Here is a 23,361-nt window from a genome sequence, read left to right as displayed (position 1 = left end):
GTGACTGATTTAGACTTGCACTCACCATGCTGTATTCCAAGCTAAACACACTTAGTTTCCAATCTCCATTTGTGCCAAAAATCACAAATAAACATTTCCTTAATAAATCAGTGATCTACTAAACTTGTATATCATTGGTCATTTTGAACAGACCTCAGTTTTAATGAAAGGTCTGACTCACCATGGCCAGACAGCTGCACATATTGCCATAGGCCACAGAGAAGCTGGGTTCATCAATGGCTTTCTCAAAAACCAGGTCTATGACACCCTTGAGCCGCTCCTCAGTGTCGATGGTGAGGTCAGTCACCTGCTTCATCAGCTGGTTGAACATCTGCGGCGTTAATTTGTTGAGAATACTACGCACTTTTCGGAAAAGCTCCTGTAAGAAATATTAATGAACATTTTACTGAATGTCCTCCAAGGCAACAATAAATCCCAAGCACCATTTCCTCTCCATGTTAGAGAAAGTAATGATGTGATAAATTATTTGATCATAGCTGAACATCTGGATACCACAGCATGCTTTCTTTGTATAGCAAAATAAGGACCTGAGTTGTCAGGGTCTCTGGATCTTCAATGACATTTTCCCGCTTCATGCCAGGTTTCCAGGCATTCTCTGTTGTCCTCAGCTGCACCTCATCGTTCACCGACACGTTTGTGATGATCTTGCGTCCAGGTGGTCGACGCAGGCTAACATTCAGCAGCTGATGGAACAGAAATAATCATGTAGTACAGGCAAGAATAACAGGTGTTTCTAAGAGCTTATCTAAAGTCTTATCAATTTAAATGGCTTTTATTCATAAGTGATGTATTAGAATTTATTTACATTTAAGACAGAGAGCATTATAAATGACTTATTGTAGTTATAGTATTTTTTTTATATTATTTAATTTTTTAATAAATAATGATTTTTGTATGTGTACTTACGCACAATATTGGATATAGATTCAAGTACAATAACTATATGTACATTTTTGTAAGAGTGTGCTCCAGGGAATGTAAATTGAAAATGCTTTAATTCATGGGTGAAGTAATACATTTAAATTAAATTATGTATTTTTTTTGTATGAGTGTGAGAATAAGTTGGGACGAACCGGTGCACCCCTGCCTCCTGGAATCTGTCTGCCAAAATCTGCAAATGCTGGCGTGAAGTCTGGGCCTCTGGAAATCACACGTGGGTCTACCGACCGCATGGGCAGCTTATTTTGGTTAATCTGTTCAGTGAGGCAGAAACACATTAGGCTTCACTTAAAGAACAACTTAACGCTCTGTACAAGAGCAGTAATGAGTTTTACAAGGATTTAACAGAAGGCCATAATCAGGTTACAATAACCCTTTATTCCCATAGTAGTCCATTTAATGATCCGGTGCAAATTAATTCTGGTACAAGAGAAATTTCTATGGGAATTTTCAATTATTATTTTAATAGACGTTACTTTGAAAAGCATGATATGTATGTTCAAACAAAGGCTGTCAATTTAATGTGTTTATACAGTATAGTATAAGTAGAAAGGCTGTTTAATGAACTGTCTGTGTAATATTGGCTAACCTTATCTAGAACAACATCAGAAATGGGAGGAAGCCCCTCTGGTTTCTGCACACATGCAGGCATGAACTGGAAGCCCAACAGGAAGTCTCTGTCGTACTGCTTCTTTCCATTCTTCTCTACAGGCTCTGCTGAAGAGCAGAAAGACATTCAGTGGTAAAAACCTGGCAGATACACATGTGGGAAACTAGAGAACGCTGTAGAGAGATGGCCTTACGTGGCACTGCTTTGATCAGCGGCTCTTTGACTGCAGGCGGGTGGATGCTGTCATTGCTTTCAGTTTCAGAGGTGTGTTCAGCACCATTTCTCAGAGGCTCTACTTCCTGTTCTCCGTTCTCCTCAAGCACAGCTCCTGCTGATGGGACCCTCTCCACCTCCACAGGAGGCGGACTGGGGCTCTCTGCAGCAGGTTCCATAGAGGGCTGATCCATGTCCTCCTACCATACACACACACACACACGGTTCCATAGAGGGCTGATGAATGACTTTAAGCCTATCTTAAACTAATCTGAATATAAGCAGCTGGATTTGGCAAATCACATTCAAATTCTTGGAAAACTTCAAAGCTGCACATATGCCTGGCATTTAGAGACAAAACAGAAACAAAAGTTGGTCATGATTATGAATTTTTGCAAGTTTGAAATAATAATATAGTAATATAAACGCTGTTATATTAAATATTATAACATAACAATTTTATATTATAAAGTAATAATTGGGTTTTTGAAATTTTCAATCACAATTAATCACATCCAAAATAAAAGTTTTGTTTACATAATATATGTATGTGTACAGGGTATATTTATTATGTATATATAAATACACACACATAAATTATATATTTAGAAAATATTTACATGTATATATATATTATATTCTTATATTTTATATTATATATAAATATATTTAATATATAAACATAACATATTCTTCTTAAATATATACATGCATGTGTGTGTATTTATATATACATAATAAATATACACAGTATACACACATATATTATGTAAACAAAACTTTTATTTTGGATGTGATTAATCGTGATTAATCATTTGACAGCCCTTGTTATATTTTATTAAATATCAATTTTATATTATAAAGTAATAATATAAAATACAAATATATTATCCATTTATAAATATAAAATAATTAAAACAATAGAAATACTTAAAAGATTGTAAATTCAATGAAAAATACCTGTTTGTTGTGATTAATTATAATTAATTAATTTATAATAGATAAATATAATAAAAGCTGTATTAATATGATGGACCCAAAAAGCACATATGCGAAATAATTTTACCTCTTTGTCTGGACACTGATCTTGCCCTACAGGCATGTCCTCTTTTGGATTCTTCCAGGTCTTTGGTGCACTAGATGTAGCTGCACAAAGAAAAGAAGTGTGTTATTTGAACGACCCCCACATCATGGCAATCCATCTTAGGTGTATACTTCGACTGCTCACCTTGACTTGAACTTTTTGTGGACTGCAAGAAGGGCTCGACTCTCTCGTCCGGCAAGGGCTCCGTCTCCTTCCCTGTTTCTTTGAGCTCTGCTCCTGTAGAGGGTCTCTTGGCTGATCCTCCAGAAACCTGACTTGGGTGTGTGAAGCCTGGAGGAGGAGCAGGTGTGGTGGAGATAGCAGCAGTAGCGGAGGTGGATTGGGTGACAGGACATCCAGTGCTGTCCTCAGCAGGAGGCGAGGGAGTATCCGCCGTTCCCGCCGCAGACTCGGCCTCCAGTGCCGGTGTGATGGGCCTGGGCTCCGAGCTGGGGCACAGGGGCACGCTGGAAGTAGGCAGCAATGGAGAGACTTCCCTGGGTTGGGATTCCAAGTCTTCACTCAAGGGAGCAGCATCGGTGTCCGTCAGCCCATTGATGACCTTTTCAGGCTGGGCAAGGGACGTAGACAGGCTCTGAGGTGAGGGCTGCTCTGAGGAGGATTTCTCCGGCTCAGAGCTTTCAGGTTCTGGTGTGATAGCTTTAGTGGGGCCGGGCTCAGCTGATGGGCTCGGAGCATCAGCTGACTCCACTGTTGAGGCAGGTATGGAAGGAGTTGGGGCTATTGCTACACTTGAGGCCGATTCTGGGCCGGAGGGGGGAAGCTCAGTTTTCTGTGGGGGAGAGGGCGCTTGGACTGGGCTGCTAGGATCTCTTCTTTCCAATGGAGTCTCTGGCGGCCGCAATCCTGGAGATGCAAACCTTTGCGAGGCAAACTCTAGTTTTGGCTTGTCATCTATAGCCATAAAGTAAACAAGGAAATGCAGAGTAGGGTAAATAAAACAAAAACAAACAAACAAAATATATTGTGTTATATATATAGAAATTATATTTTGAGAATACAGAAATTTTTCTCCCAGTTTGGTTTTGGCGACAAAAATCATATAAAAAATAATATCAAAGTGATATATTAAACATTTACAATGTGCCTGCAGTGTTTTTGTTGGCAATATAAAAGAAAGCAACAGTTATAAAGTGATGTTAGGCTTTTCTATGTGATTGATAAATCATTAAAAACTAAACAGTAGAATATACACTAAATATAAAAAATGAATTCATTAATAATATAAACAATATATTTGCACTGATTTTGTTGGCAATATGAAGTAAGCAACATCATGAAAGTGCTGCTCTTGTTAAAAAAGTAAAACCAATTTAAATAGTAGAATATAAACAAAACCCACATAAATATATTAATAAATAAATAACATACAATGTATCTGCAGTGATTTTGTTGGCAATATAAAGTTAAGAAAAAATTGCAGAAAGTGTTGATCTTAAACTTTTAATGTATTAGTTAATTAAATACTAAACTATAAATAAATGAATTAATAATTAAATAACAGTGTACTTGTATTCATCTCAGTAATTAAATAATAAAATATAATAAAATGAAACAAACAAATCATATTTAATATTATTTATTTAAAATATAAATAAATACATACATGCTTCAATGAATAAATTCATGCATGAATAAATAACTTAATATATAAAGTATCTGCAGTGATTTTGTTGGCTATATAAAATTATTAAATCATGAAAATTAATTTAGCTTTTTATTATCTACAAAATAAATAAATAAATAATTTTTTTTATTTGTGTAGTATACTGTGTGCTTTTAATGTGACCTTTTACATAACCTCAGAAACATTAAAAGGCTGAAGAAGTGATCAGTGGTTCTCAACTAGTTTTGCTTCAGAACCCAGATTTGACATTGGACATGAAATGCAAATACTATACTTTCATGGTTTTAAAAACAAGAAGAAGGAGGTGGTGGCAACTGCTGCGAAGCCTGACCTGCTTTCAAGTCGATGGGTGTAGAAAGGAGCTGCGTGCTGTCCACGTGCCCGTGATTCGCTACCTGGCAGTTCAGCTGCTGGGATTTGAAGAACAAAAAGTGTAGATAATGAGGGTATGGACATAAAAACTAGCAACAGAGAGACACAAGGCACAAGCGCATATGCAGCACACAGACAGAGCGGGAAAAACAGAAAAACAGAGAATGGAGAAGAGAGAGAGGGGCAGAAATGAAGAAACATGGGGAGGAAAAGGGGAAAGAAAGCAGAGGAGAGACAAACACTGTTAACGTTCAGGGAGAGAAGACAGAGGAAGTGTCAAAACATAGTGAGTGCTCCATCTACAGGGACAGTGCCTTAGATTAGGGGTTTTTAAACCATTTTATGCCAAGATCTTCAAAAAATTATCCCTGTCCTAAATTATAAGAACTATATCTTTTCTTGTACAGAGACTAATTTATTGTGCATGTGAAAAGTTCATATCAAAATTAAATGTTAATAAATTAAATTTAAAAATTTACAATTATACATATACATACACAAACACACACACACACAGGTCGACATTAACGATTTTGTGAAGGGGCAAGTGAAAGAGAATTTGACTCAAGGCAGTAACCATGTCTTTAACATTGGGGGGAACCGACTAATTTATATATATATATATATATCCTATATTTTGTGACTAAAAACTACTGCGTGTGACTATGCAAAAAATGTTTAGGAGCACCAGTGCGACTGACCCGATCAGCATATTTGTGTTTGTAATCAGGGGAGAGTCTATGGTTTCTACTTAAAACGTGTTTTTGCACGTGTAGGCTATTGATTATAATGGAACTTTGTGAGATCGCGATGAACTATGGGGAGTGGCTGCTTTTATTAAATATTAAGGGAGTTTGAAATGTGATATTGATTTAAAACAACAATTCACTAAACGAAATATTAAGTGACTTGCATTGTCTGACTATAACACTATTGCTTGATTTTGTCAACAAAAATAGTTTGAAACAAAGTCACAGCTGAGAAGCTGCACATCTCTAAAAGCAAACACAGCGGTGTTTTGTTTATGAAAGAACATGCGTTTTTAAACTAGTGATTAGCCATTCATAATTGCTTCATTCCTGTACGAATCAGCCATTCGAACTAATCAGTTGATATAATCATTCAATGATAAATTTAGTGACCTGCCGCCACTACTAGCAGTTTTAGTTTCATTTTTAAAGTATAATTTCAGTCATTTCAATCACTGAATATTTCCATAGCCTATTAAAATTGTTATATTTAAAACATTAATCTCAACATAAATTTATGAATTGAATTGCACTCATGCCACTTCTGAGCCTCATTACACACCTAGAATTCACTTCTTGTCTTCTTCTGTGCCACCTAGTAGCCTACAAATTATCATTAATAATGTTTAAATATGATTGCTAACTTATACTTACTTGTTATTCTATTGGTTTAAATGGACTTTAAAAAGCTTATACACATTTGAATTTGACATAATAGCTGACATAGCCTAGGGTACTTGTAATAAAATTAGAAAAATGCCCTTACTGTAAATCACTTTAAGGAGTCAGATGTCACCTCGTAATGATAAGGCTCCTTAATTTTTTGACTGTGCTCCTAAGTATTTTTAGATCTACGAGTGCTCCTAAAAAAAAAAGTAAGCTCAGAGCCCTAAGAAGCCAGCACAAATGTTGTCAACACTATCCCTCGCCTTTTAATAATAAAAAAGTTTCAAGACATTACTCAACAGCTACGAGGTGTTTCATGAAATAACTGAGACGAACAGAAAATTCACATACACAATTTTTATCCTCTCGCTCTCAAAATGGCCATATTTAAGGGAATAAATCATGTAGTTTGTTTCATTAGGGCATCATATAGTGATCATTAAACATTTGTATGGAAAAACAGTTGACTAATATTAAATGATTTGCAGCTTCCATCTCACCTCACTCTCTTTCACCGTTAAACTGACACTTCGCTCTGGAATTCGCACTCTGCTTTTTTGTTTGGTATTCCCCGCCTACTTTGATTAGATTGGCCACCTCAATTATTGTGACATTCCATCTCACCTTGCTCTCTTTCAGCAGGCTGACAATGTAACTTTTAAACCTTTTTGTCATCATTAAAAACAGATTGCTCTGTAGTGCAGTGGATCAATGCGAGAGTTTCAAATATTTGGGAGGACAGATTGGCCATTTTTAATTATTGGGGGGGACTTGTCCCCCTCAATGTCTATGGTGGTTATGGCCCTGACTTGACTTGCCCGTCCGGACAAGTAACCTGATTAAAACATCAATAACAAACAATAACTAGGACAGCACTGAAACTTTGGTAAGAACAATTCTGATTTTATTACTTTTAGTGTAAGCGGTGACTGATGATGAATAATGTATTGACAGTATCAAGGTTGCGTCAGTTGAGGCTCGTGCACCTGTCTGTCTGACTCACGGAAAAATCCAAACTAATAGGCGCAACAACACAAACAAAGAAACAAGCATGAACAAACATACTGCGGTAGAAAAAAGATACTTATTCTATATAACATATGATACAGGTAAGCAACATCACACGACCAAGCACCAGCACGATTGCAAGTGTGACATTATTGATATTATTACAACAGTAGTAAAATAAACAAGTAGTTAATGTTAACTGACTTACATTTTAAACACATTATTGACTGTAGCAAAGCTACAACAGAACAGTCGCGCATCTCCGAGCAACACACAGAGGTGTTTCATCACTAAATGATTCAGCATTTTGAGTGAATCGGGTGAGTCAATGATTCAGTGAGCCATTCATAAAGACAGTCACTTGCTTTATTTATTGAATGAATTAGCCGTTTAAATGAACTGATTGAATCAGTGACTCACTCATTAAGACAGTGACTTGCTGCCACCTACTGGTGGTTTGGTTTCATATTTAAAAGTATTATTTCATTTTTCCAACATTTCGTATTTTTATGTTAAAAAAGTGAAACATTTATTCTTATAACATTATTCATGCATTTGCAATTTTACTGTGTAAATGCATTTAAAAGTCTGAGTAAATGCATCTAAATGCCACTTTCGATACAGCTTCAGTTTCCTCCGCAGTGGAAAGATGGAGTTTGTTGATTCTGATTTCATTTGAATGGTAACAACCAAGTGTCGTAGAAATCAATTTAAGGCAAATATCTCAAAAATGCTAATTTAAATAAGACCTCATAAAGCAGGGATGAGACTATTGCTTCAGAATAGATTATATTTACGCCAAACAAAAACTTTTTTTTCACTTTTTTACTCGGACAAGTGAATGAACGATTTACTTGTCGGAAGGACAAGCACGTCAAGGCTTAATGTCAAGCCCTGATGTATGTATGTATGTATGTATGTATGTATGTGTGTATATATATATATGTATATATATATATATACTTTAGGTGAGTGTTTAATACACACACACACACACACACACACACACACACACACATACATAGATTTGACTAAAATTAAAAGAAATGACTGGGTTTTATCTGTAAACTACTTACTTAACATAAATATTAACTTAATGTATAAAACATATCCTTCATATACACGGTTGGAATTATTTAATTCATATTTGTGTAGCACTTTGCATAATAAATATTGTTACAAATCAAGTAATGAGCAAGCTAAAGTTAATAATAATAAGAAAAAAATCCCTAAGAAGATACAACACAAGATAAAGTTAATAATAATAAGAAAAAAATCCCTAAGAAGATACAACACAAATTATATATATAAGTTGGTAAGATTTTTTAAAATGTTGAAAAAAAAATCTGTTATGCTCACCAAGGCTGCATTTATTTGATCAAATATACAGTAAAACAGTTTCACATGATCACTCAGAAATCATTTCAATATGCTGATTTGGTGGTCATTATTCACTTTTATCTATGTTGAAAACAGCTGTGCTGCTAAATATTTTTGTGGAAACCATGACTTTTTTTTCCAGGATTCTTTGATGCATAAAGTTTTTTTATGTAATAATGTAAATGTCTTTATTAAGACTTTTGATCAATTTTAATGTGTCCTTGCTGAATCAAAGTATTACTTTCTTTAAAAAATAAAGATAAAAATATAGTAAAAATCTATATTCTAAAAGATCTAAAAGATTTTATTTTTTACAATACTATGTGATTTTTTTTATAATTGTTTATTTATATTTGTTAAAACATTTTTATATCACTTTTGACAAGGACACCTTGTGGCCCATAGACCCCAGTTTGAAAACCCCTTTTTAGATTAGGCACAGTGAGGACTAGAGATATTCTAGAGTGTGTAGATGAGGAGTCACTGTAAAGGGAACACACAGGGATCAGGATGACACAAACAATCATGAGGCAGAGCTACAACACGCGTGACAAAGTTCTGCATTAAAAATGCATAGCATAAAATTGGTGGCCCTCTGGGTAAAAGATCAAACTCTTAAGTAAAGGTGCTGACCCACGGACATAAGCTGTGGCTTTAGATAAGAAGATAAATATGCAGTTGCTAGGGTGTTCTGAGTGATCGCTTACTGGCTCAAGTCAAAAGAACTCATTCCCAAGGTGCAGAAATTAGAATGGGAGTGATATCCAGCTAAATCTGTATGTGAGCATATGGGTTTTTGTGTTTGATTTGGTCTCTGTGATTGGCTGTCTTACTTGTGGAGGTGTAGGAGTAGAGGAGGGCCGTCCCACCGGTGGGGTTGGGTTCCGACTTCCGCCCACCCCTGATAATATCTCTTCTGTCACATCCTTGCCACCCTGGTTGGGGTCTCGGATACGGATTTAAACAATACAACAATACTTAAACAATCTTAGACAATAAAGAGTCTGAGAATTAAATGATAAAACATCAGAAGCATCATCTACTTCCTCTTCAGCATTTCTCAAGCCTTGATAATTACATACAAATTTTATTTTTCAATGTTTTATCATTTGAAGCATTATTTTTTTTATATAAGTATTTTTTCTGGTATTAAGATACTCAGTGTATGCAATGATGACACTCACTGTTTTCTTTTCCCTCTTAGCAGGTGGAGGTTGTTGTGGTGTAGGCACTATGATGGGTGGAGATGGTGTGTAGATGGACTGCCCAGGATAGTAGGAAGTTCCTGCTGCTCACAAACCGCACAAGACAACAAGTTCCTTAGACTCATTCACACCAAAAGAAATTATTTTGTTGATTATTTCTGATTAATTGATTTATCCGATAAGAAAGCCTAATTTTATTTTCTGTACAAGCTGAAAAACATAATTTCAATGTTCTGCCTAATGTTCAATAAAATTAAAGGCTATGAATACAAATATAAATGCATGAATAGGCTATGCCATGCAGTTTGTGCACAATTGTTTTGTAAATATAATAACCCTTTTTATTTAATTATATAACTTCCCATTAAAAATGTATAAAACCAAAAAATGTTTGCAATTCGATAATGAAATCTGTTGCCTACTATCATCAATTTTTCTTTTACATTTTATTTTAAAACTGTATTTTATATAGTTGGTGCAGAAAAGGGAAATAGCAAAAAAAACAAAACAATATATATATATATATATATATATATATATATATATATATATAGTTTTTTTTTTTTGCTATTTCCCTTTTCTGCACTTTTAGTGCAATTAAATTCATTCCCTTTTCTCTTATATATATAATTTTTTATTTGTATGTCTTTTTTTACAAATTTGTCAGCTACCAAAATTGTGAAACCATTTCACAACTGAAAAAAAATAAATAAATAAACCAACACAGCAGGATGATTAATCTTAAAATATTGTTTTTCATTCTAAAAATTTAGACTTACTGCACTACATTAAAACAGTGAAACAAGGTAAGTCAGCAGACAACATGAGAAAGTCAACTGCAATCCACAGGGGGCCGACCAGTCAGGAAGGCGGTTGCTAAACTCACCATAAGGTGCTGGGAAGTCCCCTGGACTGGGTCCAGCATAGAAGGTACTGGGTCCAGTGGGCTGGACTGGGAACTGTTGAGGAGGCCCCACATACTGAGGAGCACTGTGACGGTACTGTAGAGTCACACATGACAAACAAATGAGTGACAATTCAACACATATATATAATTGCAAATAACACATCAACTGGACAAAACTCTAGTAAACAACACAACAAAGTCTAGTACATTAAAACATCCTGATGTAAACACATGGTCCAGATATAGTAAGTGTAATGTGATTCCTGTCTGCAGTCTTGTGCTGTCTGACCTGAGGGATGTAGTACTGCGCTGTCTGTGGGGAATGGAAGGGCATGGGGGCCATGGTCATCATGATGGGCTGATTGGGGGGGTAGACGGCTGCTGTGGGGGTCTGAGATGTGGGCCGAATAGAAGGGTTGTTGCTTGGAATGGTGGACCGCCCCGCTTGCATCTGCGTCCTCTGGAAAAACTGTGAGGAGAGAGATAGAACAGTTATGTGGTTTACCTTTGGGAAGGCTGGCAAACTGGTAAGTGCAACATTTCAGCCATGTTGTGTATCTAAGAAGGCATCTGAAGACGTCCACTGAAGAAGTAAACATATTTGTACAACTCTTTATGTAAAAGCATGCAAGAAACAAACACAGAACACATCATCCTAAGTAACATGCACTTAAAACAAAACCGAGGTACTAAGACTTCTGTTACAATGGTTTCACAACAGATCACATCAGGGTGTTTGAGCTTTTTCTTTTCAAGTCCGAACACCACCAGTAAAATAAATCAGCTTCTTTGCTATACTATAAAGAGAAATTTATTTTTATAAATCCCTCAAATATACCTGTTGACACAAGCATCTCACTCTTGCGACTGTGTACCGATTCCCAGACAACAACAGTGAATTATTGTTTTTCATCCATACAACTGGCTTCCCACTGAATCAGTGTATTAACTGTTGAGGAAATATGTGAGTCATAAGAGCCATGTACACACTGCGGTTAAATACGGGTGTCACTCCTATTCTGGGTGCTTAATTATGTTTTGTACACAAAGGTCACACTGTAACATTTTAGAAGGGACAGCCACATTTAAACAATTGTCATTGTGTGTGTATATGGAAAACAGAAGTCATTCCAGAAAATGCTTGTTCGTTCCATATTGTAATTTTAAGTTTAGCTATTTTTGATTAAAAAAAAAACATTACTATTTAAAAGTTTGGGGTCAATAAGAAAGAAAAAAAATGCATTCATTGATCAAAAGTGACAATAAAGATTTCTATTTCAAATAAATGCTGTTCTTTTGAACTTTATGTTTGACAAAGAATCATTAAAAAAGTATTTATTAAGAAGCAACAACATGAAAAGTTTTATGAGCACCAAATCAGGATATAAGAATGATTTCTGAAGGATCATGTGACACTGAAGACTGGAGAAATGATGCTGAAAATTTAGCTTTACCATCACAGAAACATTAGAAACATCACACATTATAAAATATATTCAAATAGAAAACCACTGTAATTGTTTCAAAATATTTTTACTGTATAAAAACAGTCTTGGTGAGAATAAGAGAAATCTTTCGAAAAAATCTTACCTACCCCAAATGTTTGAACACATTAACACCCTTTTTAAAAACAGACCATAAAAAATTTACAGCCGTGTGCTAAATTGTTGCTATATGTTTATCATGTCATATATTTAGACATATAATAATTTTTATTAGATTATACTATATTAGACCAAATATAGAGCACATGGAGACTGACTGATCCAACAGAAACCCTTAATTAAAAAAATACCAAACATTTACAATGTCTGAACCAGCATACCCTAAAGTACAGTGAATTGCAGTGACGAGAAAAGGATTTTAATTATTAAGCAGTTGGGAGAAGCCTGTCATAGGCAAACAGTCTTGAACTCTCTAATGCTGACAGTAGACCAAAACACGCAGTAATTGGAGAATGTGGGTGTGGCCAATAGAGCAGAGTTCCCTTAAGGACAGTCAGCATGCAGCTCTTTGAACACAGACAGTAGCTGTACTATCTGCAGATGCATCATTACTCTATCTGCCACAGATGATCGGGAGCCAGCAGCTCTACCTACAGAGGCAGCATTTCAAGGCATCATAGGCACACTTCCAATGAAAATGGGGGGGGGGGGCTTCACTGATCTATCTCAGTAAGTACCTGCAGCAGAAGTCTGAAGCACAATGCTTAACACAAAACATGTTATGAAAGTCTATGAAAGTTACAAAACAAGCTGTAATTTAAGAACTGATGTTCTTAGTGTGAATGTAATAATTTGCCTCTTTTTGACTGCTTTTGAACTGAATTTCCATCCCTGGCCTGAAACTACTTTTAACATAATAGTTCTGCAGTCCATCCATTTTACTCAGAAGAATGAGTTCCTGACAGTCTCAATGCCACATCGCATTATTAAGTTAACATTACAAGCTTAGAGATTATTTTAATATCACTCTGCTAAGCGGCTTATTTTTTATTTTTATTTTTTTACATAAATTGTAAGGACAAAGTGGAACAGATCTTCTTCTGACCGGTCTATCATAAACAGAGACAATGATGCTTTTTAATGAGAAGACTAAAATCTGTTTTAATCAAATGATGCTGTCAAGTTTTAGACAACAATCGGCATATTAATGCAATACTCTTTCATCACATCATTAAATTACTTCATAATTTATTCCTTTTATGTTAAAATATGGTTAATGAAACTTTGGTTCTTGGGTCATGAGTGACAGCTTGTAACAGCAGTTTATAATTCATAAATAATACCTAAACACACCACAGTGTCACATTCAGGATCGACAGAACCATGAGTCCAAAGTAAAACCACAGTAATGTTTCACATGTGCTGGGCTACAAAAATATTAAGAAGTGCAAATATTTTGAACATTGACAATAAGACATGTTTCTTGAGTCAGCATATTATGATTTCTGAAAGATCTTTAGACACTGAAGATTATCTTTTACATTTTGAAATATATATTATATATTTTGTTTTTTTGTTTTTATGTTGTTTAATACTTTTACTGTATTTTTGTATTTTAGATCAAATAAATGCAGCATTGGTGAGCATAAGAGACTTCCTTAAAAAACATTTTAAAAGTCTTACCTTTTCCCCAGCTTTTGAACGATAGTGTTATATATTTTGTTACCTTTTCCCCAGCTTTTGAACGATAGTGTTATATATTTTGAGATTATAATTGCTTGTTAATATTATAATTATTTTATTATTTTTTTGACATTTTTTCTGTTGTTGGTAAATGTTTGTTTTCTTGTTGTTGTATGGAATGTTTTATATTTATCTTATTCTTTTTTTATAATAATTATGTCTTCTAGTGTAAATTTTATTTCTTCTTTTTGTATAGTATTTATGTGCTGTAGTGAATGAATGATTACAGAATGAAGCATGAAAAATCATCCTATAACAGTCACACAGAGTCTCAATGTCTGCATTTTAGCAGTAATGTTTCCTAGAGTATTTCAACATTGCAGAGCAGTGAATCCACCCGTCGACATTAGCAGTATCAATGTAGAGCTGAAACAACTAATCGATTTAATCGATAAAATCGATTATTAAAATAGTTGTCAACTAATTTAGTAATCGATTCGTTTGCTAAATAAGCGGCTCATTTTTATTGCCGTAAAGTGTAGGCAGTAATGAGCCCCTAGGTTTTACGCTCCAGCTCATTTTAAAATTTTTTAAATCTTGCGGTGACCATACTCAACATACTTTACTTATTTGAATAGCTGGCCTCGTTTTATGTCACGTGCTTCCCGCACAGCGTCTCTCTGTCTGCAGCATTCAGCGTGATTTTGAGGCAGGCGGCAGTGAAAGTAAGCTCGAGTAAGAAAAAAAAAAAAAAAGCGGAAGTATTCATCCAAAATAACTGTTAAGCCCTGAACATTTGGGACATGTTGACCTTTTTGCACTGCAATGTTTTTCATCTCAAATAATGAGTGAATAGTGTTCTGCTGCCTCATTTCCCACAGGTAGTCGAATTCCTGTCAGTTCAGGCATAAGCTAAATTTATCGCTTTATTTACATTTTTGAATTTTGCACTGTTATAAGGACCACTACATATTTAAATCCGATGGAAAATCACAGTGTGCAAAGACTTTTATTTGTGCAGATTCTGCAGTACAATGTTTTTGCAAATGTTTAGTATTTAAAGCTGATAACATTGCTTTTTAACAATTAACATTTAAAGCTTTGTCGCAGTTCATAATTCAGTTATGCAGCATAATTATGACTGACTGACCCAGGTTAATGTTTAAATGATTTGAAAAATGCACTTTTTTCTAAGCATTCACTTTTTCACACAGCAGGTTTTTTGTGTGTCCAATTTTTTTTCTGGACAACCTTCTGATGGATTTTACTTTACATTTTACTTTAAAATGTGAGTTCCATTCAGGTTTCATGCCATTGGCACTTTATTGGAAGGATGTTTACAATGCTATAACAGCTGTTTCCCAGGGAAGGTGTGTGTTTACAGGAAAAAAAAAATAATAAATGCAATTTACTGCATGTTTTAAATAATTCTGAAATATTCCTTAATAAGCTTTGTTCGGGATGTTAAACTACTTTAGGAGCCCTAAGGATTGCCATGGTCATTATTTGAAATCTCCTTGTGAAATTTGCTAGAGTATGTATAGTCAGTGTTTTGATTGCAGAAGAGTTCGACAAAGGATAAAGAACACATAATAAAACACAACTCCAGGTATGTTTTTGATGAGGATATGACAATGCCAAATGGTTAAAATCTCTAAAAAGTCAGAGTTGAATGATAAACCCTTTGTTAATAATTTACTTGGGGAAAAATGGGCAAAACTAAAATATAAGTTACATAAACCGATTCATCGATTAATCGTAAAAATAATCGACCGATTAATCGCAAAATAATCGTTAGTTGCAGCCCTTTCCAACAGGAAGCAATCAATGCATATAGAAAGAATGCAAAGAATCCAGTCAACATGCAAACCGAACAAAATACAAATACAGCAAGCACTTTAAAACCAATCAGACCAACATGAACATAATACAGAGGAGAGGTAAACTGAAATGGAGGATTCTGCTGTCTTTAGGGTGGGTGGCTACAGTGCTGTTGAGTGGGCAGGGAAGCGAGAAGATGACGTTGAAAGAGAAACAGAGGACTTCATGCCATGCATTTTCCTCAAAACTGCAAATTACCTGAATGGTTCTGAATCCTCCCTTGAATATTGAAGCGGGAAAGAGAGAGAAGCTAATGGGATAATGCACTAACTGGTATGGAGGGATAGAGAGAGACTAACACACATACTTAAGGAGAGATCTGCAGTACAGAGCATGCAAAGAGCCCTTCCTTCAGGGAAAGCCATTTACAAAACAAGAGGGCACTATGCTCTCCTTTTTAGGTAGCCAAATGACATCATCTTTATGTGGCGGCACTCAAGAAATGGGATCTGAAATACACTAACTCTCACAGATGCTCACAATTAACTGATAAAATTAGATGGAAGATAAATAGTCTCAAACAGAATTGAGTTCCTTTGACAATATACTCCAAAATTTCTCTCTAGGTGATTCATGGAAGAAAGCAAGCCATATAGGATTGAAATGACATGAATATTCATTTTTGGATTTTGGATCTCTTTAGAACCACAGCGGGTACTTCAAATAAATCATTTAGGTCATAGTGGGTTATACAAAAAAAAAAAGAGAGTTGGGATTCATCGTATTACACAGTGAATGTTCATTTGACACAGTGAAAAATAACCTTTTGACTTTAACTTAATGTTTACATGGCCTTTAGGGTCAGATTTCAATGAAAAGGCCATTACTGTGGAGTCAGGACGCAGAATTATACATCCAATAATTCCCAGTGAGCTTCAAAGTTCAATCAAATTATACAAACGATTCTAAAATGCATATGTTAGTAAACAGTGTGTTCCCAGACATTTATTTTATTATTATGTGTTTCTGTCTGTGTGTCAGAACTGCTTAAAGAGCCAGAAAGGCTGATCCCTGAATGTAGTAGATCATGTAGCTAGTCAAGCTTACAATGGACCACTACAGACACCAATAAAGGCCTTCTAAAGCTAATAGATGCGTTTGTGTAAGAAAAATATCCATATTTGCAACTTTATAACCCCTAATCTCTCTGTTTATATATGTATTTGCAACTTTATAGATTATGGTTTTTTATGTTTATATTGTCCAGGATATATTTCTTACACAAACGCATTATTGACCCCCCCCCCCCTGCCCCCAGAGCCGTGTGGAGCACTTTTTATGATGGATTGATGTTGGAAAGACAACATTTCTCGTTCCTAAATGTATTGGAGCTGTAAACAATCTCTCCAAATAATCGCAATGAACAGGATCAATGTGTTATGTTAGTCTAAGAAAGTTGTGAGGTGTGAGAAAGGAGGCCATGCATTTGCGTACATTACCTGGTGATGGGTAGGACGAGGCCCAGGGGCAAACTGATTGAAGACAAAGAGTGGCATGGCAGAGGGGGAGAATCAGAGAGAGAGAGAAAGAAGCGAGAGGTAAGTATGATCACCCACAAACACATAAACCACAAACTGTGCATGGAATATGTAGTGCACTTCCTGAGAGGAAGCTATGTCACAAGGCATGTTATATGTACCATATATACACAGCACCTACTAATGACCACAAACCACACCATAAACAACAGCATAGCGCTCAGCAGAATGGAAGCATTTCTAACAGAATTCTGATCTGAAAAGATGACATGGAATTACAGGCACTCACCGGGCGGCTCTGAGGCTGTGCGTTCATTGGTTGGGTTGGTGAAGAGTAGACCAGAGGGGTTGTGCCGGCATTCTGCCCTAGTGTGTACGGAGACTGCAGAGTCACGGGGTCCCAGTGAGGTCGAGGAGGAACGACCACCGGCAGAGAAAGAGAAACAGCTAGTTAGGATGGATGTGAGTATTATCCTCTCTGATAAAATCCCTACAGCTGAGTGAGCATGTGCTATGTGAGTGTGGGTGACAGAGTGAGTGTGTCCACTCCCTGCCGCTGCAAACACTGCGGTCTGCTGACACTGACAAATCTGCCATCTCCTCAACGCTGCCTTCAAGGCAGAGAAAGGGAGAGAGAAATAGAGGCGTAGTCCTGAGCAGACGTGAGCGGGCGCAAACGGAGCATTTGTGTGCCACTGGGTTTGGGATATATTGAACTATACAGGATGACAGAACAGTTGCTTTCATTCAAAACAACTTACAGTACATTTATTTCACCGTCAGTCGACCTTGCTCAAGGGGAAGAATGGTGATGGCCTGAGAGCTGTCCAGTGTGGGGTTGAAACCTAAAACCTTTCGGTTTTCCTGAAAGGATTCAAAAATGATTGGCCAAAAGCAATTTATATATATATATATATATATATATAATAAATATTATAAATAGTGGATTTTTTAATGGATTTGTTTTTGCCTTTTACATAGGACAGTATGTAGACAGGAAGCGAAGTGGGAGAGAGAGGACAGTATGTAGAGGGGGAGTTTAGTGTGATAGAGGTGAGGTGTGGGGGGGCTACATTCACTTTACATCTATGCATCTGGTAGACGGTTTTCCAAAGTGACTTAAATTGCATTCAAGCTTTTCATTTTATCAGTTGATGCATTGCTGCACTGCACTGACAGCGTGACCATATCAGCATATTAGAATGATTTCTGATTTGATTCTGATACATTTTCAACATTTTTAACAATTTTGCATATGCATAACTCTAGAAGTTTCTTTAATTGTACTTCTTGTTTAATTTCACTGAATTGGTGGATTTACCAACCAACAAAACGGAAGTCTGTGAGTGTTTTAACCGAATCATGAAAAGAGCCAGCTCAGAGTCATTCATTCATAAATCAGACTACACTGATCAAGCTGTCTGTTTGTTTTTGCATGCAGCCAGAACAATTATGATTGTGTTCAATGATTAATTGATTGCATCATAACAAGATTTAATGCTAAGAGTCTTTTATTCCACCTTTTGAGTGTTGCATGCTTGTTCTCTGGAGTCACTGCCACCCACATGGAAAAACCTCATCTGTGTTCATTTTTCAATATCCAGTTACAAAAGCAGTTAACAGTAATCAGACCTCAAACCACTACATAGAAGCCGATATATCTCTCTCCAACTCTGACATCCACAGACCTCACTGATTCTTCCTCTACATTCACATGCACAGGTTTTGATAGAGGAAAGTGTAGATGCGTAATTAAGGTTTAGCCTTTGAAACACTCTTAGCCTATTAATAGGCGGTTGCGCTGGCAGTGTGGTGCAGGCGTAGAGTGGGAATGTGAGCCCTGATCTCAGACAGATAACAAGCTTGAGAACAGCTGAGTCACCCTGACAGTCTTTCTATTCCTGTGGCAGAGTCAGCCGGGCACAGTGTGCATGTGCGTGAGTGGCTGCGTGTGTGGTTGCGTGACAAGGCATGAGCTCGGAGGACCTCTATACACCCATGGACACTGGTAATGGGCATACTTACACAATGACACACACACTTAAAATCTTACCTGCAGGCTAATTATGATAGAGAACATCCGGCATACCCAGATATGCCAGGTCTCTATCAAATATTAACAATACAGACCATTGCAAAGCACTTCACATCAGAGAGAGGATTCTAGCGAACAGGTACGACTATACGTCAAGCATCTTCTTAGTTTGCTAGCTTTATTTAATTATCACAGTAAGATGCACTGCTTTCTGTTTGACAGCCAGCACAGCAGGTTCCCAAAGATTATGTAAACTTACAATCCTATCTGCTCAGGTCTCAAACAAATATTTGCTGAGTGCAAAAAACACGATCAAATCCGTCTTAACTCAAGCGAACACACTAGGCTTGACATCCTGTCTAAGAAATCAGTGTTACTACAGATCAGAAATGATTTACCACAGAAATCAATTATTTATATCATGTGTGTCATAGGAAATTTTTGGCATATGCATCTAATTATGTGAAATACCTTCCATCTGACCTCTAAAGACCCTCTATCTGTGTGTAATGCATCTGTGAGAAAAAACATGACAACCAAACACTGATGTGCTGGTTAACGGTGGCAGGCATTAGGGCTGACCAATATAGCTAAAATGTAATATTTTGTTTCTCAGTATTTTGAGCCTTTTGACAATATTCATTACATATCACAACAGCTATGCATTTGTTTTTTTTTTATGTAGTATTTTTGGTGGAATGGACTTTTAATGGAAGTACAGAAATCTCTCAGGTTTCTTTAAAAAATTGTTTTTTCATTTTTCACCTCTTTAAAAACTTAACTATCAAATTAAAGTTGCAATAAAATCTCTGCAGTGGTCACAATGTTGGCTACTTTTATTTACACTATAACAATATTACAAATGTTCAATATATTGCCCAGCCCTACCAGGCATACAAACACATAAAAAGACACATTTAGACAGACAGAAAGACTCAGGCAGTTGTGCGGGTGCACTCACCCCTCCTCCTGCCTCCCAGCCTTTAGGGTGATACAGATGCGCAGTGGATATTGTTGAAACTGATACCTGAGAGAGTCCAGGGGAGGAGGCATGACCCGGCGGTGTGGCCGCTAGGTTAGGGTGTCCCTTGTTGATTTCATGTGTTGTATATAGGGGGCCAGGGGGTCTCTGTACCTGAGAAAACAAAGGGAAAACTGCGTCAACATTTAAAAAATTACTGTTTTTAAAGTCAATATGAAATGACATTAACAATTATTTTTGTAATGCTAAATGTTGAATAATGTTTTATTTGGTAACAATATGAAAATAGGGGGTGCACTGGAAGTGACTGAGCCATAAATACCAGAAGGGACCAAAAAGTTAGTCTAGAGGACTAGCTCTCCCACACAACTTGTGACCATGAAGTGGAGTATGAGGCTTTACCTCGTTTCAGATTATATTACATTTTGATGAAAGACAAAAACTGATGAATCATGCTCAGTAATACCAGAAACATGCATTAAGGAAGCAAATCCTTTTAAATGCATTGAATTTAAACGCCATCATTTGAGGCAGCTTTCTTCATGGTCAAATTAACTGTGAACAAATCCGAAATAGTGTTAAACAATAGATATTAAGCTTTATCCTGTGTACTCTGAACTACATCTAATAAACCGGTTCTTTCTATTACAACAAACAAGCTCTGCTTACATGTAAATAGCAATCAGCCACCGCATAAAACTCTCCTGAATACTCATTACAGCAGCAGCAACAGCAGTTATAGTCCGTTATCGTTGCTTATACAGGCATATGAGAGACTGCAGTGTCATTGTCAGTTCTCCCTGGATTTTTAAAGTTGCTGCTGTAATTAAAAATTGCAAATGCGGGCCAGAAACTGATAATGAGATTAACTTGGTGGTTGCACGGAAGAGACTGCAGCCCGAGCTATTCCATAACTCATTAAAGAAAACAAGAAACCTGCAGTCCTGTCGTCTTCCTCGCAGATCAAAGGCTTCAAACAGAGAGCGGCCTGTTTTTACCTACTGTGAGGGCATCTGCAAGCCACACGTGTTCATCTGGAAGCTTACAGTAAAACAAACATCTCTGCCTTGGTCGTACAACACATGTATTCAAGGACAATCAGTTAGTCTGATCTAAACACCTGAAATTTCGCATGACTGGCTTCCTGGCTTTCCCAGGCAACATCAGCAGGTGGAGAATGACCCACTTATTTGCAGAGATTACGCAGCTTACCCAGCAGCCTGGGCTTTTCCAGGGTGGGGTGCTTCTGTGCTAAGAAGGGGTGAGTGAGATCACACACGCAGCCCTATGGCTCCCAGAACGAGGGGCTTTCTGACCAAACACAGGAAGCAGGAACAGGAGAAAGACCAACTCAGCAGAAAAAAGCACCCCACCCTTCCACTTCCCTCACTACAGTACTGTTCAGACATCATCAGTCCTGCTCACTCAACCTCATGTCAGTCCAGCTTGCTGTCAGAAAGCTATTTTCTTATTAACGGGTAATATTTGCCTTCTGGGGCAAATTTCTAACAATATAAAACACTTTGCATGCCCTCTATTTGTGTCAAATATTTTTTAAAATTAAATATTCAAATATAATAGATTGGCCAAGAATACAATATTAAGAAAAAATATTAAATACATAACTTAGGAAAATTTAAGAAAACTACAATTTGGCCAATTTTTGTAACCACACTGTATCCATGCCTGACTTTTTGAAGATTTATTGACAATAAATTTTAAAGATTTATTGTAGTGCAGTTGGTTTGAATTTAACTTAAAGTTTGTTTAAATTTAACTTAAATTTTTCAGCATCTGAAACAGGGATCTGAACCGGTTCAAGGAACGAAAACTGGAAATAAAACAGGGATCTGAACCGGTTCAAGGAACGAAAACTGGAAATAAACGAAATTATAGTTCCGAACAAATCAAAAATGTGAAATGGCCATTAACCGGTTAATAACATTATTATATCGTTCCATTTAATATTTGAAATTGGCTGTCACCGAATCATGAATTCCAGTAGTACTGTCTATGCAAATGTGACGCTGAAGCCAACGAGTGAAATGTCCGCTCAGCTGTGAACTCATCATAGGCAAGTCACTCTTAGAGTTTATCTGAGGATAGTGTAAGATGAATTCAACAGATCACACGCACCTGCAGCGCTTCTGTGAATGGAGAAAACAGAAAAACTACAGGCTTACATAAAAAGGAATATAGGCATATACACTATATTGCACTTAAATCATATTGACAGATTAACGAAGCGAAAGAAAAAATGTGCTAAATTACGGTTCATTGTGACACGTTCCAAAGTTTCGGAAAGGAAAAACGAAACAGCAGAGAGTAGTTTTCTTTATTTTGCAAAAGCTTTGCAGTTTGAATTATTTTGTAAAAGCTTGACAGCTTTGAATAACGTCTTGCTTCTGTATCACCAACCAGGGTTGGTATGACCATCCCACCAACGCCTTACGCACACACACAACATAATTTTGCTATATTGAAGCTTGTTCATTATCAAAATTAAATAGAGTTAAAGAAACAAATAAAAATGTTACACTGCTCCGTTGTACAAAATTTGTTGCGTTCAGCGTGACCGCGCCTCACTGTGCTGATAAAGCTGATGTGAAGGATGATGTTTTAAGTCGATGAAAGTACAAACACTGTATAATAAATAATATTTTAGCATCAAGATACATCGGGAACATGGAAACATTTGGATTCGTGCCGAATGAGAGAAGTCAGCTTCACCTTAAATTAATTTGTTTTTGGATTGAGGTTTTTATAGCCTAAACTTTAGAGGATTTGTTTTGGAGAGAAGCTAATAACTGTTTTTATAATGTTTGTAAACATTTTGCTTTAGCCTACAGGCATTTTAGCCTTCATTGTTTCGAAAAGTAATAGGGCTAATAAAATGCGACGTGAGACACGACTTATGTTTTTTTTCACTCTCAAAACGCAATCGTATACAAATGAAACACTGGACATCTAAAATATATAAAGTACTTTGTTATATATAAAAAAACAATATACTTATTATTAGTGCTCTCAAAACTGCATACATTTTTTTTTAATT

General features: G+C 36.3%; 1 protein-coding gene across 9 annotated transcripts in view; it reads right to left on the bottom strand.

Moving 5' to 3' along the window:
• Positions 1-23,361, bottom strand: part of LOC109085048 (eukaryotic translation initiation factor 4 gamma 3-like) — a 37,184-nt gene that overhangs the window by 7,903 nt on the left and 5,920 nt on the right. For 2 of the 9 annotated variants that reach the window (XM_042713105.1, XM_042713109.1), the window contains exons 3-18: positions 20,286-20,459; positions 17,579-17,671; positions 17,251-17,283; positions 16,010-16,030; positions 11,092-11,271; positions 10,782-10,896; positions 9,875-9,978; positions 9,524-9,649; positions 4,847-4,976; positions 3,012-3,782; positions 2,850-2,929; positions 1,764-1,983; positions 1,550-1,677; positions 1,095-1,214; positions 549-704; positions 182-379 (exon numbers count right to left, since the gene is read on the bottom strand). In XM_042713105.1, the coding sequence (XP_042569039.1) occupies positions 182-379; positions 549-704; positions 1,095-1,214; positions 1,550-1,677; positions 1,764-1,983; positions 2,850-2,929; positions 3,012-3,782; positions 4,847-4,976; positions 9,524-9,649; positions 9,875-9,978; positions 10,782-10,896; positions 11,092-11,271; positions 16,010-16,030; positions 17,251-17,283; positions 17,579-17,671; positions 20,286-20,459 (2,649 nt within the window). Of the gene's footprint in view, positions 1-181; positions 380-548; positions 705-1,094; positions 1,215-1,549; positions 1,678-1,763; positions 1,984-2,849; positions 2,930-3,011; positions 3,783-4,846; positions 4,977-9,523; positions 9,650-9,874; positions 9,979-10,781; positions 10,897-11,091; positions 11,272-16,009; positions 16,031-17,250; positions 17,284-17,578; positions 17,672-18,050; positions 18,135-20,285; positions 20,460-23,361 lie in introns of those variants that run through there. The other 7 variants (XM_042713106.1, XM_042713112.1, XM_042713110.1 and 4 more) reach the window with 7 other exon arrangements.

Source organism: Cyprinus carpio, chromosome A23 (genome assembly GCF_018340385.1).
Source record: "Cyprinus carpio isolate SPL01 chromosome A23, ASM1834038v1, whole genome shotgun sequence".
In the NCBI taxonomy this organism is placed as follows: Eukaryota; Metazoa; Chordata; class Actinopteri; order Cypriniformes; family Cyprinidae; genus Cyprinus; species Cyprinus carpio.
This window is presented reverse-complemented; position numbering and strand designations above follow the sequence as displayed.